A 14,701-nucleotide genomic window follows, 5' to 3' on the forward strand; every position below is an offset into this window, starting at 1 on the left:
AAAAATGACCCAATTCCACCAAACACTCTAGTAAATATGAATTAAGTCTTTCGCTCATTTCACAGTGACCTAAAAATAGAAGAAGAAATAGGCTATGTGTCCACCCCTGATATATTCTCCCATCTATAAGACAGCTATTATTTGAACATTTTACTGTGAAGGAAGAAGCCATCCTGTCTTGCGTGTGTATGTAGCTGCTGAATTGACTCTCTCTCTCTCTCTCTCTCTCTCGCTCTCTCTCTCACACACACACAGCAGTCATTACGCACGGTGCCTCGTTAAACCCGGAGCAGCTGTCAGGAGGGATGAACCGCCTTCTGACCGGACACCGGCCCACATAAAACAACCTCAGACAGAAGAAATTGGAAAGGGGGGGTGCGTCTTCTTCTCTCTCTACCTTGCTTTTTTTTTTTTTTTTTTCCACCTGAGGGTAGTTTTCCCATGGAAGACAGAGTGGAAGGAGTCCAACTCAGAGGGAGGATTTCATTCCCGGCGTGTGCGTCAGGCAGAGTGCGCGCCTCGGACTCCCACTCAGTGATGTAGAGCTGGATTTTGGCATGTGGAGGAGCAGGTGAAAGGTAAGCTCACAGAAACTGCTTTACATCCTCTCCTCCTTCTCCCTGCTGTGGTGTCAGTCAGCTGCCAATATGAATGAATGTATGGATGACTGGATGACAGACTCTTCACCATGTCACTCATCTGTTGACTTGCATGGAAAGAAAAAAAAAAGATATTGACACTTGGTTTCATCAGCAGACTGTAGGCGTAGTCCCGACCTGCAGGAGGTGAGAGGATCAGTTTTTTTTTGTTTTTTTTTTGGGGGGGGGGGGGGGGGGCTATTGATTCCCAATACATAGCGAAACCTGATGAAGGTCCTCACCTGATCTGTGAAAAAATTGGAATTAAAACATACTGTGTTTGTCTTCATCTTTTATAAAATAAGTCCAGGTGACACCTGTATTTAATTTATTTATTTATTTTTAATTTATAAAGATTGTATCCTGTCACTGCTTGACATGATGCTTGACACCAGCTCTGCTTCACAGGGTGGACAGATGAAACCCTCCCCGAGCTGCACAGCAGGGAGTGGGGATGACACATGCACTGCATGAAGTTGCAGTGAGTCAAAGTCGCCTTGCAGCAGAGGAACCCACTCCTTTATTTTCCGCTCTCTTTTTGCACCCCAGCACTCCCCCTTTTTCAGAGGATGTCTAAAAGCCTTACAGGGGTGAGACATAAGCGTCGATATATATCCTTTCATGCGGATGAGTGCTCACAAAAAAGCCCCACTTTAGGCACTCCGATCCCAGCCTTAAGAATGACAAACAGGACTGAATTATAAATGAGTTGTGCTCCTGCTGAGGGAGCCTCCATACCCGTCTCTCATCTGAGGTCGGTGGGGCATTAATTGACTGTGGCGGTAATTGTGTGCAAATTCAATCTCTGTCTTTTGTGTCTTTGTGATGGAGAGCAAAGTTCAGAAAGGAGGGGAGAGAAGGAGTGCCGTGAAATGCAATCACAAAGTGAGTGAGAGCACGACAGAGTGTGTGCACAACGATTCTAAAAATAAAAAGTGGGAATGTGGAAGTTTTGTGTGTGTATGTGCGTGTGTGTGTGTGTGTGTGTGTGTGTTGGTGTGAAAGAGAGAGACAGAGAGAAGGATGAATTCAGGTGCGGGGAAGATTCTGTCATACATCGCGGGTTCTCGACAAGTGCCGCCCCTGCTGCCTCTAACCGAGAGGGATGCTAATGGAGGAGAGGAGAGAGGATACAGGCGTTACCGCTGCAAGAGAGAAAGACAGAAAAAGAGACAGAGAGAAAGGGAGAGAGATACAGGGGATGAGAGTGAGTGTGTGAGGCGTTTCCATGGCAACCAGTCAGGGGTGTGTTTGGTCCCTGGAGACGGCGAGGTGGAGGATGGTGGGGTGGTGATGGGGAGGAAGATGAGAGACTATCCCTCGTTAGGGGTGAGAGTGGCGGTGGTGAGAGTGTAGGAGGGGGTTGGGGGGGGGGGGGGGTGGGGGGTGGGGGGGGGATAATGGAAGGGAAGCGAGAGAAAGGTGGGATCGCCTCAACCCCTCCCTGCCTCACTTCCACTCCCAGCCTCTGTTGTTTGTTTTCTCCCACCTTGCCATGGCTTTCCTCTCCCAGCCTTTCAGTGGGATGTGTGGCTCATGGATTTGTGGAGGGTGGGGCGGGGGGGGGGGGGGGGGGGGGTCGTGCTGATTATCAAGTCCACCAAAGTGTTTGAACTCCTGTGAGGACACATCAGTGCGTTTTCCACCATCAATTCCATGCTCTTTTTTTTTCTTTCTTTTTTTTCTCATCATCAACCTTCACTAACTGTGACCATCTTGTCGACTCCTGCAGCCTCGTACTTCGAGCCCCCCCCCCCCTCCTTTCCTGCAGCTATATCTATCATGGTGAGGCAACTAATGAGTTAACATCCCACCCCATGGAGGAGCTCACCAACCAGCTGGTAGCTTCTTGGCACTTTAGTTTTGTTTTTTTTCTCTTTCAGATGGCACCAATAATTTTGAAAAAACAAGCCATGCCAGTGTTTGGATTTTATGAGCCGAGTTTTCAGGCTCGGCTTCACTTCTACTTGCCTGTAATAGCCGTGTTGGATTAGAAATGTAACCAAATGGAAGAAATTAGGCTTGGAACCAGTTGGTAAAATGATTGTGTAAGAATGTGCTGCTGTGAAGCGAATGCTGAAAGCAACAAGTGTGACGTATTGGCAGGGGCTCAGAGCGAGGGGCTGTGTGCAGCACTTTAATGTGAGGCGAGGCAACGTTATTTATGCCGCAGCAGGGCAGTCCCAAAGAAAAAGACTTGAAGAAAAAGCATTAAAAACACATAAAAAAAAAAAACCTGCTTAAACTAGACAAATTACAGTTGAATACGATATCACAGTGACTTAAACATGTAAAATGATCCCAGGGTTTAAATTAAAGGAGACTGATTGTGGTTTTCTGTGTTTGTCACATGTATCATGGTTATGGGGTGTGAACTACACTAAACTAATCATACTTTATTAATCCCCATGGGGAAATTCCATTTAACACATCGTCCTGTTCTATTTCGAGGATGTGGAGCTGTGGCCAAAAGTCTCTTTCTCAGGGACCCACAGTGGTGGGGATTTGAACCTGCAAACTCCAGATCCACTTCTCTAACCTCGAGCCAACAACTACCCTCAATGTAATGTGTAAATCGTCAAAATCAACTTAATTTCCAGTCAATTTCTATTAGAAAAAACTGTTTTCTTTTGTGATTTCCCCCCCCCCCCCACATCCAGAACTGCAGCGGCTGGTACAACAATTAAGCAGGTGTAAAATTACCAACAATTCATGATCCCAAAAGATTATAGCTTGTTTAAGGCAAATACTGTCTTAGAGCTACAGTTGAAGATAGATGGGGAATTGCTGTTAACAGCAAAGAAGTAAAATTAGCAAAGCAGAGCATTAGAAAAAGAAAAATAATTTAAATTTGAAGAGCACTTTGCTGAAATTGGTTGTAGTAAATTATGATTTATGGGGGATAGATGATAGGTCCTACTAGAGATAATTTCATTATATTCAAATCCACAACATCATCACGCTCAAGTCACATTATAATTTCAGTTATACATTGCAGTTAATAAAACATAGTGACGTAGAATTCTAATTGTATCAAACAAAGATTCAGGGTTTTTCTTACGTGTTGAGCAGGTTTAGACATTTTCAAAGTGAATATGTTCATCTTTAAATATCGTTTCCTTATCCACGGTGTCTCTCTCCTTGTTGATACAGCATTTTCTCTCACAGTTTGCTGCTGCAACGAGAAAGTCAGCTGTTATGTTTTCACTACCATGCAAGTTTTGATTGCTTGTAATCAGTGAAGGACCACCCGACTTCCTTCCTACTTCCTTTGGTATTCTGAATTTTTGTCCCTGACTAATGTCTGTTTTCTTGGCTAAGCATGAAAAAAATTTCATGAAGGTGATTTCAAAAGAAAGAGCGTCTGAGCTTTGAGAGCATCATTTGAATTAACTTCTGAGAAAAGCATTTTCTTCTTTGTCTCGTTGTTAATTTTCCAGAAAATTACAGTAAAGCCAATCACTGGTTGATGCACTCACTCGAGTGCCCAAGTCAGAACCACTCCTGTAGCAACATGAAAGAAAATTAAGTATTAACAATTTTTTTTCCTCTTCGAGTATTGAATTAAATGCTTGCTGTGTTGTTGTGCTTTATTATTGTTTTTCATATCCCACTTATTTGCAAACCACTTCAGCATCATTTAGTTGAACTTTAGATTATTTATGCAAGACAAAAGAATTGAAGTGATTATGCTTTTTATTTTTTTCTGAATTCCTATTTTTGTCGAAACGGCAGCAGATACTTCAGTTGACAATCAGAGTTGCACACATTCATGAAGCTCGGAAGTAATAATCACGACAGCGCATTCGGGCTTAATGCGATCCAGCTGATTTGTAAAACAGGTTACAGGCCTCCTGCAGACGACCGGCTTAGTAGGACGGCATTTTAAAGGAAACCTCTGATCAAACATACCGATCCTTAATGGAAGCACATCTTGGCAGTTCATCTGGAGATCAATACGCCATATAGCCGTAGAGGCTATTCTTGGAATATCTGCGTTCATCTCATGCAGCTACAATCACTCATTACGGCAACAATACGACAACAGCTGGCTGCTGATGGTCCCATTATTAATGCAGCTCTTGGCAAATTTACACAGAGCAACTGTAATTGCTTCATAATTATCTTGTGTGAGTGGAATCTTTCGACAGTATAAATGAAGAACAAAATGCTGTTCAGCAGCCACCTCCTATATAACACATGTTGGAGCATTCCAGCAACACACAAGTGTGCCAGACTACAAGTTGCCATCTGTTTCCATGTAATAACAAAAAATAATCCAATTGCATGCCAGTTTCAATCTTAATACTTTGAAAGATTTTTTCATGTTTTTTTTCCTACCCCCCCCAAATGGGGCATTATCAGACATAAAACATGAAAAAACACAATTTTCCTAATTAATTTCCGGCCTTTTTAGGCTTGCTGGTTTCTGTGTGAGTTGTAGTTATCAGCCGAGAATCTATTCCATTCTGATTTCACTCCATCACCTACAGAAAATTCTCAAAGCAAGAATAATAAAGCAACTTGCATCAAACCTTGAAATGTTGATTTTTTTTTGGTTTTGTTTTGTTTTTTTGCTTTTTGACGCCATTAGCAAGAAAGACTCTCCTCTTCTGATTGGACAGAATAGAAGATGGTGTTGTAACTCATGGTCTTTAAAGCTAAATATACTGTAGAGCAGCCATTCCCAAAGTCATAAAAGTCAGAAATCATGAAATCCCCTGGGGAGCACACAACTCTCGAATCTCAAACCTGACTTAAAAACGAGACAAAGATTAATTTGCCTGAAACACTTATTCAAACAGCAGAATAATTCCATACCAACATGGGCTAACTTGAATGTCTTCCAACAATATCTTGTCCACATTTATGCAGCACTTATTTAAACAATGTCCATGCCAAATTTTTTGTTTAACCTTTAGCCTCATAATTGACTTTCCAGTGTTGAAGTCAGCTTCACACTCACGGCAAGGTGTAGTTTAAGCCACACCTCCCCATGGAAAGCCAACTTCAAGGCAAAAATGTGGCACTATAAGTCAAATAAATTAAGACTGATTTACAATTTAATAACACAATTGCCAAAATTGTGGGTGTATTACCAGTGTTGCTAATTATTTGATAGAAACTTGCGATACCTACAGGGGCCACCAGTGGTGTTATCAAAACTTTTTTTCCCCAAAACTGATTAAATGCTTGAAAAAAATGAAGATGACCCAGATTCTTGATTAAAAGATGCAGTATGGGCGGAAGATTTTTGTATGTAGCTGAGAGGTTTTACAGCAGAGAAATACGTGGGTGCAACCAGTGGAAACCAAAAGGTGGTCGAAATGCTCAAGTTTGAGAGAATCACTTTACAACTGACACTCAAACCTGTTTTAGGTTGCAGGATTGCTGTCGGACAGAGATTGATTATATAAAACCGCGCCGGAGACTCCTCCTGAGGTGGTCGGGAATAAACTCGGTCTCCAGAGAAACGTTGGCATTCTGCTTTTCTGCAAACTGTGAAAGTGTTTCTGAACCAGAAATACATTCGTGGCTGTGTTTCTACCAGCAATCCCACACAGGACATGTAACAAGAGTTACAGCTTGGATCAGACCATTTCACTCACCTGACATGTGCTTTCTCCATATATCAACCTGGTCTTATTTGTGTCCCTTATCTGGTAAGTAAACATGATTTCAAAATCTTTTCTAGACTTGTTATTGAAGCAATTGCCACGTTTGTTAAAATCTGTTGAAAATCTAAAATATTTTTTTTCCACAATGTTTAGTTTTACTTTATTATTGCCAATACAATTTTTAACATTGCACCAGTTGAGCTATAGAATCAATTTGAAGAAGTGTATTTTAATGTCTAAGTCTATAGATACTTAAAGAAAGAAGTAAGATCTGACTTTTTATTAAACAACAACAGAAGCAGTTTTGTACAAATCCCCCCCAAAAATAAAAAAAAATTTGCTGTTTTCATCAAAGAAAAATTTAAGTTTCCCCCTTGGCCACTGGGTGGCAGTATTAAAATCTATCCAAAGTTTCCAAAGAGAAAATTTAACAAATTTTGAATTATGTGAACCACAAACTGAGAATATCTGAAGGTTAGAACAAGCCTGGTGCTCAGTTTAAATCATTTCCGACATCAGCTTGATGACGAGTGGGTATCTGTTCCCACCCCTCCCCGTCCCCACTGTGTTCCTGCAGATGTTGCTGTGGACAGTGATTCCACCGGCTGCAGCTCAAACAGGAAACAGCTGCATAAATCAGCATTCCTCACTGCTTTTGTCTCCAGCTCTCAAACATGCACAACAGATTGCACGTTGCGATAACAAAGCCTCACAGCTGACTCTCATCTTTTTCCTCTCTGTTGCCCGTTGTTTTGACGCTTTTCATCGTTGCATGCAAACAAAGCGCTACGTGACACGAGCTGCACAACAACACATTCTGGACACTAGACATCAATATCACGTGTGAGTGCAATCCGTTCCTTCATCATATCCCCATACGGAATAGGGGGGTCGAAAGGAAAGCGCTGCCAAAAAAAAAAAGTCAATATACTAAATATCTGAAAATATAGTGATGCATCTAACTCAATGGGAGAATCACCTCTACCATTTCACTACCATTCTTCAAACACATCAACTACAGTCACTACAACAACAACAACCAAATGAATGACCAAAATCCCTTAAGCATGATTTGGTGAAACCCTTAACTCAACCCAAGACTTCGAGTATGAGAATACAAGGGTGAATTCCACACAGACACCCCATAAAAAAGAGTTTTAAAGGGTTAACGCCAGTTATAATGTGGGTAAGTGGTGAGATTAAGTCATTGTATTTGCTGAGGACCAGTTTATAATATACAAATGCTTCATCATATATTCTTTAAGCACATTGAGAGACCTGAACTTGAACAGTTCTGTATAGGGCTGTCAAAAAGAATGCGTTAATTTAATTAATTGATTTGAAACATTTAATTTGTTTAAAAAAAAAATGTACATAATTAAAGCACTTTTGCTTACGTCCGTTTAATTTTTTGTTGTTGTTTTGTTTTTTACTCCCCTACCGGATGTGCAGCGTCTCTGGGTGCACCACCGTCACAACAGAGCAGCAAGTTTCACTATTAAAAAGTTTCCTGACGGATGATTGAGAAAGTGAAAGTCATTAGCTTTACTTTGAAAAGCCGAATTTAACGACCACCAAAGTAATTCTGCAGCAAAACAGCAGGTTGCCATCTGACAAACTGCTAAAACTGGAAGACATACTTGCAGGTAAAATATAAATTTCTCTTCTTTCTCTCTTTCCCTGGCTTTCCTCTACACTGTGTGTGTGTGGGTATGTGTGCATGTAGGAGTGTGTGCTCAAGTGTGTATGCTCTCTCTCTTGCTCTCGCACGCTCTCTCTCTTTCTCTCTCTCTCTCTCTCTCTCCCTCCATCTCGTGTCTCTCTCTGGATATTACAGTCTATTATTGTCACTTAGTTCATGTAATAAGTTTTTTCTAGAAATTTTTTTCTAGAAATATTCAAATTGTCAAAAGTGGTGGACCTGCACTCGAACCAAACCCAGACTGATGTTAGATGTGTATTAATGAATTAATTAGTTTTTATTATTTTGCTGATCTTAGAGAGAAACGGTTTCATGCAAAGCTAAAAGTACGTTCTAAAAATAGTCTTTGAATTAAAATATTGTCTCTGTGTGTTGAGTCTACATTAATTCTGTAGTTTTCCCTGAATAAATATCCATTACAAGCTTCGCTCTTCAGTAGTAAAACAATGCCATTAATTGCAATTAATTACAGAAAATATTGCAATTAGTTAGTAAAAATTTTTCAATCGATTGACAGCACTAATTATGTAAATGACTTGTGAGTAACTAGCGAACCGCTAAAGGCTCATTTAGGCTTTATGTCCAAACGAAAACTGTGTTAGAATGAGTGGGTGACGTCCAATCCGCCAGAAGACGATGATTCATATCCGTACAAACACAAAGAAATGGAATTCTGTCTTTGGAAAAGAATATTGAATAGAAATGTTTTATTAATCCGGTTTACACGACAGGATTTCAAGTGAAAAACGGCTCATTTTTTGAGTTTTCCTTCCCGAAAACCTTTGTGTTTGCATGACTTCTTTTTGAAAACGATATCATTTTACACAGAAATGGCAGAATTTTCACTACGGCCATAGTGCAATGGAAGTTTTGGGGTTTTCACAGCTCTACTTTGTTGTGTTGGAAGTGTAGCGGGGAAAGCTACTGTTTCCACACGTTACAAGTGAAAAGACCTGTCAACATTTTGTGAAATTGCAGCTGCACGTCATTGGAAATCTAATTGAAAGAGCCAAACAACATAGAACATCTCCCAACGGTGGCAGCGCATCAAATTTACACACTTCCTGCACAACGCTTCTCCACACCAACAGGTGTTAAAGCACCCGAATACGGGCGATAGATTCAAACTTGTGGCACAGAGCGTGGAGTAAAACTGATTTCAGTCTGTTGGAGCATGTAGCATGCCCAATACTTTAATCTGCACGCCGCTTTTCAGAATACAGATTTGTCCAAAGTAGCAGGACAGCCAGACGTACGAAGCCCAAACAACACATTAGCCATGCAGCGAGACCCGGGACGCGCGGTTGTTATGGGGAGACGAATTTTAAGTTTGACAGGGAAGACGAGGCTAGTCTGTGGGGCCCTTTGCTGGAGTGTGATTAGCATTGCAGATGCTGGCTTCTGTAGGCGTCCGTTTCAACAAACTCAAGGTTCCCCCGTCTCCAGTGCATGATTAAAATGTAACAGTGGTGCGTGGGAAATTCACAAGAGCAGAATTATGCCGCAGCACTCAAAGCGCCTATTTCTCGCTCAGGTGTGTGTTGTGCAGCCTTCTTCTCACAGGCACTCTCACTTTCTCTTTTTCTTTTTCTCTCTCTCGCTCTCTCTCTCTCTCTCTCTCTCTCTCTCGCTCATAAACACACACTAGGGTGTGACCCACATGGGTTTTTCATCACAAGGAAGCATCTGAAGCCTGCCAGCATTAATATTTCCTGGCGGTGTTAGAGATCAAGGAATAACGTGTGAATGGGAATGGGGAGGGACATGACCGGAAATGTGGGAATCACAATCAGCTGAAGCTTTTCAAATAATCCTCGCCATAACCAGAGCAATAATCGTAAGCAGCGGCATCATCATAATCATCATCAGTGTCGTGCATACTCGTTCAGAGCATGAAAATAACGCTGTGTTCATACTTATGTAATCCACATCCATCTTGGTTATTTCCCTCCTCCACACAAACAGGGTCGATCAATTTTTGTTTTGTTTTTTTAAATTAATATGCAATCAGTTAAAGTGGATCATATCATGTTACTGCGGACGACAGCATGAGACTGATTCCTAATGAAGGCCTGGAATATCGCAGCCATCTATCACAAAATCAATAAACTGCACTGGTGTCAACCTGCTGTGCGTGCACACACACACACACAATGCAAATCATGATTTACAAATATAATTTCCTGTAAGTTTGCACTCTTCTCACACATTCCCACCATCTGAATTTAGTCACAATGAATGGACGAGGGCAGTTTTAACATGACATGAATGGTTTCCTGTGGGGCTGATGGAGCTGTCTGCTAGCAGTTATATAAGTACAGCCACTGGTGAATTAGTAATATTATCAGTTGATGTTGTTCAAAGTAATTTTTGCAAATTACAAGCATGTGTTCACTATGAAGAATTCCATCAATGTAGATTTTTCACATTAAATACAGCATGAGCTTAGTGTGACACTAATGGGAGGTTATAAGAAAGAATAGAAAGTGTTACTTATTTGGTGTTTCTACAATTTATTATTGTACATTATTTATTCTTAATAATGGCTTGGCTTCAATCAAGTTGCTACAAACTTAAAATAAAACAAGTTTTATTTTGGTAGCACTTAATTTCATAATAATCAGCCAACTCTGAATAGTCATGTATGCACAGACATACGAACTTAAAAACCATAGCATAGAAAAAGTGCACACAAACCACATAATAAATATCATAAATACAATAAAGAGTCCTCATATAAGGTGCATTGAGGTCCCAGTGACTTATTGAATATTTTGTGATAGAGACATTTGATGCACACACACATCATATATATTTTTATACTTACAGCTCAATGTAGCTGATTAAACAGTACTTGGTGACAACAGCAAGCTTGTATTAGGCTATTATATGTCTTCAAGTGAAAAAGAAAAACTTTTGTTGTGTTTTTTGGGTGTCCATTTATATGGAAATGGTGCTTGGGGCCACTGAAAACTTTTTTGAAAACGGCTCCTGAAGTGGAACTTTTAGAAAATGTGGAAAGGCGGGAAAATGCTACTTTTTGAAAATGCTCTGCCTCCGCCCCTGTAGAAATGCGAGAAAACTCAACTTTTCTGAAACACTGCCACTGAGCATGTGCACCACCTGCGTAGTAAATCATTGGACAATAACATCAATGGCGGCCTTCAGCACTTCAACACTCTTCCTCCAGGGCGTGATTCAGTGTTTTATTTTGCGATTCTGTGGTCGGGTTGATGCTCTCTGCCATTAAAAGGTATTATTCGTTGTAGCTTAGCATTTGATTAAAATCAGCTAATTTGTTAATTGGTTAAATTCTCCATAAACAAGAATAAGTCATTGCGATTCCCACTATATCATAGCCTATAATATGTGTGTCATATCAATCTCTCACGGTGAGTTACAGTTAGCCTGATTAATAGCATACGTAGTGATGCATGATGAACTGATTAACCACACATTAAATCATCAATTATTTCCCAATGAATCACCACATGTGGTGACATTCAAACACTGTACTGACCAATCTCAAGCCCTGCAGTAATGTACCACGTTGTGGCCTTAATGTAAGTCCATGTCGCCTGCGGAATCTCTTCCTTCTCCCCGTGACGACTGAATAAAACCATCTTTTAGGTGCTAAAAGTCAAAATGTTTAGAAGTGTCTGTCACTCTTCCTGCTATATATAAAGATGCTCAGCCCTCAGTTATGTCTCAAGCAAATAATAGCACACGTCCTTCCAATTGATAGATGAGAAAACAGAAACAGGCAGGTCTCTGGAGGAGACTCTCCTCTAAGAGACGCCGGTGGGGAAAATGGGAAAAAGGCTTTCAGCACAATGGAGTTCTCAGGTTAGTGCGGGCTTCCCTTCTTCTGGCTTTATCACACGCCCAGGGAATGACTGACATGAGAATTTCCTCAGAAGACTATTTCTGGATTATTTAAATGGACAGCCAATGCACAGCGTGCTCTATTGTGAAGCGGTGCATTCATTAATGCAGCAGTACGTGTTAGGACCCCCCCCCCCCCCCCACACACACACACACACATGAATTTAATTTCCTGAGCTTATAGCGAACAACGAACCTGAGCTAATGAGGAGTCTAAGCATGTGGTTTCTCCTGGGTGGATAAAAATCTTAATATTAAAACATGTCAGAGTTACACTGTTGAAAAATAAGGATTTCTTCAGAGCAAGGCATCTTGTCTCTATCTAACAGACCGTGATTATGTGTTTTTTTTGCTGTTGATGATCACTTGCATATATCCAGTCTATAAAAGGAAATACAACAAGCTTAAATTCAAACGTCCACCAGCTCACCTGAGTACAATATTGTAATGCCACTATCTACCACATGATGGTAGAGTGAGTCATTCGACTACAGCCTGTGCTTTTTAGACAAAAAGAAATGCAACAAAGTTGGAAAATTTAAACATGGCAACAACTAAAAACTTCTGAAAAGGTAGTTTGCTGTTAGTGGCTCTTGTAAAGTAATCAGAAAACTGAAGTAATTGTGCTTGAACCTGTTCTGCAGGTTTCCACAACAAAAATGAACAGACCTCCATCAGCACTGACATAAAAGGTGCATTTATGTAGGTCAACAGAGGAATTTCTTCTGCTCATTCAAATTGAGCATTTATCATGCATTTTATTAAGTCGTTTTTGACATTTAATGCTATAGGCTAAAAGAACATTTAGGCTAAAAACACATCTTGTAACAGCTGTATCATGTCAGCGCCTGCGTGAACAAATCAGAATTACTTTTCAGCATGTTTTCAAGAAGTGATAATTATTTGTAACAAGCATGAGCATAGTCACAGGCTTCAGCCTTGACGTGGAATGATGATAGAATGTCTCCAATGGTTTCCTGAGTTTCAAATCAACCACATTTTGGCAGGATTAATAACACCTTTAAAAGATAATCATTGAAATCCAGCGTTTCACTTTTCTTTTACACATATAAAAACTGGAAAGGGGAAAAAAAAAACTCATACTCTTCATCTTAGGATGAGGGGAGCAGAAGTGTGAAAGTGCAAACTCTAACAGAATTAGCAATCTCTACAGTTCAGTCATCTCCGATGTGTAAATGAGCTTCCATGGGTTTTACAAACTTTGTATGAATGCATATCCAAGGCTATCACAACGATGTCAAACAATGTAATGAAAACATTGCTGCAATGATAGAATCTTTCTAATTTAGCAATCGTTGCTTCTGAGCTGAACATAAACAGACATTTATGTCTCACAGGCTTCTTCTCTGGGAGAAATAACTCACAATCGATAGCAAAACATCCAGTAAGTGGAAGTGTGGTTGGGCAAAATTCCTCTCTGTTGGATATCAGTGTTTGACATCTTTAGGAGTTCTTTAATCATAATGCCTTATGATATGTAGACTTGCAATGAGCCAGAAACCTCTGCTTTGTGATTTACAGACATATATTGACTTGTAATTTCATTTAGTTTTGCAAGACATTCACGTTTTGCAATGTAAATAAAAGGATTTTCTCTGCTACATGCTTCGACAAGGTTTTATAGAACTTCACCAAACTGCTAGAAAAGGATTGCTTACTTCTTTTGGTGGAGGTAAAAGTATATATTTTTTTCAGCTTTCTGTTTTGCTCACCTCATAAAGTGTACTGGTGACCATAACAAAATATAAAAAAAGACACTGAGTATGTTTTTCTAGAAATATAGTGCAGGTTTTATGTCTATTCTGACAATCGAACAAAGAAATTGTAACTGGAGCAGGAGAATGGTTGACAGCTTGTGCTCAAACTTCCATCAGAGTGTCTGAAAAGACCTTCGTTGAGAGACTAAGAGCTTCAGATGTGCCAGTATTACGCACAAAAACCTCCAAGATTTTGCGATGCCAAAAAGAGAAATGATTATACTCTTCCGACGAGTTTGGCAGCAGACGGGTTCTGGAAGGAGCTTGACTGGAGATGTGAGGAATTAAAAGTGACATAAGCCAAGAGGCAGATTTGAGATGAGTGTGTCAGGGTACCTGCCGGCCCTCCCGCCCTCAGCCTCTCACCTCTTTCCATTTTCGTATGAATTCCAGCGGTGAGGTCCTTAAATCCTTCGTCTGCAGGAGCTCCGCCTGCATCTGGCGCCGATTCTATCATTAGCTCACCGGCACTCTCTCCCGCTGCCTCTCAACATCTCCACTGCTGCAAATTTACTTTAGTCACACGTCCAGTGTAAATGATAGAAAGGCATGGGGGCGAAATGTTTCACATGCCATGCGGGTGATTGGCAATGGAGCCCAGGGGGGAGTTTCGAACTAAAACAAAAGCAGGCAGAAACGAGCACGGAAAGGTCATAAGATCTCCGTAAATTGGATAACGGAGCGGAAATGATGGCAAAAGTCAACAGGGAGGCACATTGGAATGTCAGAATAGTGCAGCGAGAAATAAAGTCAACCTGATACGGCAAAAAGGGAAGTGAGAGGCCCGCAGGACCCAAATTGCCTGCATAAACGTAAAAGGCCGATCGAGTATGAGACGGCCATGCGTCCCGTGTCTCGTTGTTTCTTAGCACAACATGAAAATGAATATGAAAAATGCTCTTGCTTTCTCTGGTGCTGTTTTGTACAATGTCAGACGTGTCTGAAGCAGTAATGAAGAAAAATGAAACATGATACCGACTGAAAGTGCAACTAATGCAGATGTTGTGTTCCTCTGACATTTTTCTCAATTTTAGATGAATAATTATGATCAGTCGGCATCATCTTTTTGGCATTTTTTTT

General features: G+C 40.6%; 1 protein-coding gene across 2 annotated transcripts in view; it reads left to right on the forward strand.

The window, feature by feature from the left end:
- Positions 1–296: 296 nt before the first annotated feature.
- Positions 297–14,701, forward strand: part of lingo2b (leucine rich repeat and Ig domain containing 2b) — a 47,147-nt gene continuing 32,742 nt past the window's right edge. The window contains exons 1-2 of one of the 2 annotated variants that reach the window (XM_080513356.1): positions 564–578; positions 1,047–1,119. In XM_080513356.1, coding sequence (XP_080369482.1) covers positions 1,100–1,119 — 20 coding nt within the window. In that variant the 5' untranslated portion in view covers positions 564–578; positions 1,047–1,099. Of the gene's footprint in view, positions 579–1,046; positions 1,120–14,701 lie in introns of both variants that reach the window. The other variant, XM_080513357.1, reaches the window with a different exon arrangement.

Source organism: Blennius ocellaris (assembly GCF_963422515.1).
Source record: "Blennius ocellaris genome assembly, chromosome: 17".
Classification (NCBI taxonomy): Eukaryota; Metazoa; Chordata; class Actinopteri; order Blenniiformes; family Blenniidae; genus Blennius; species Blennius ocellaris.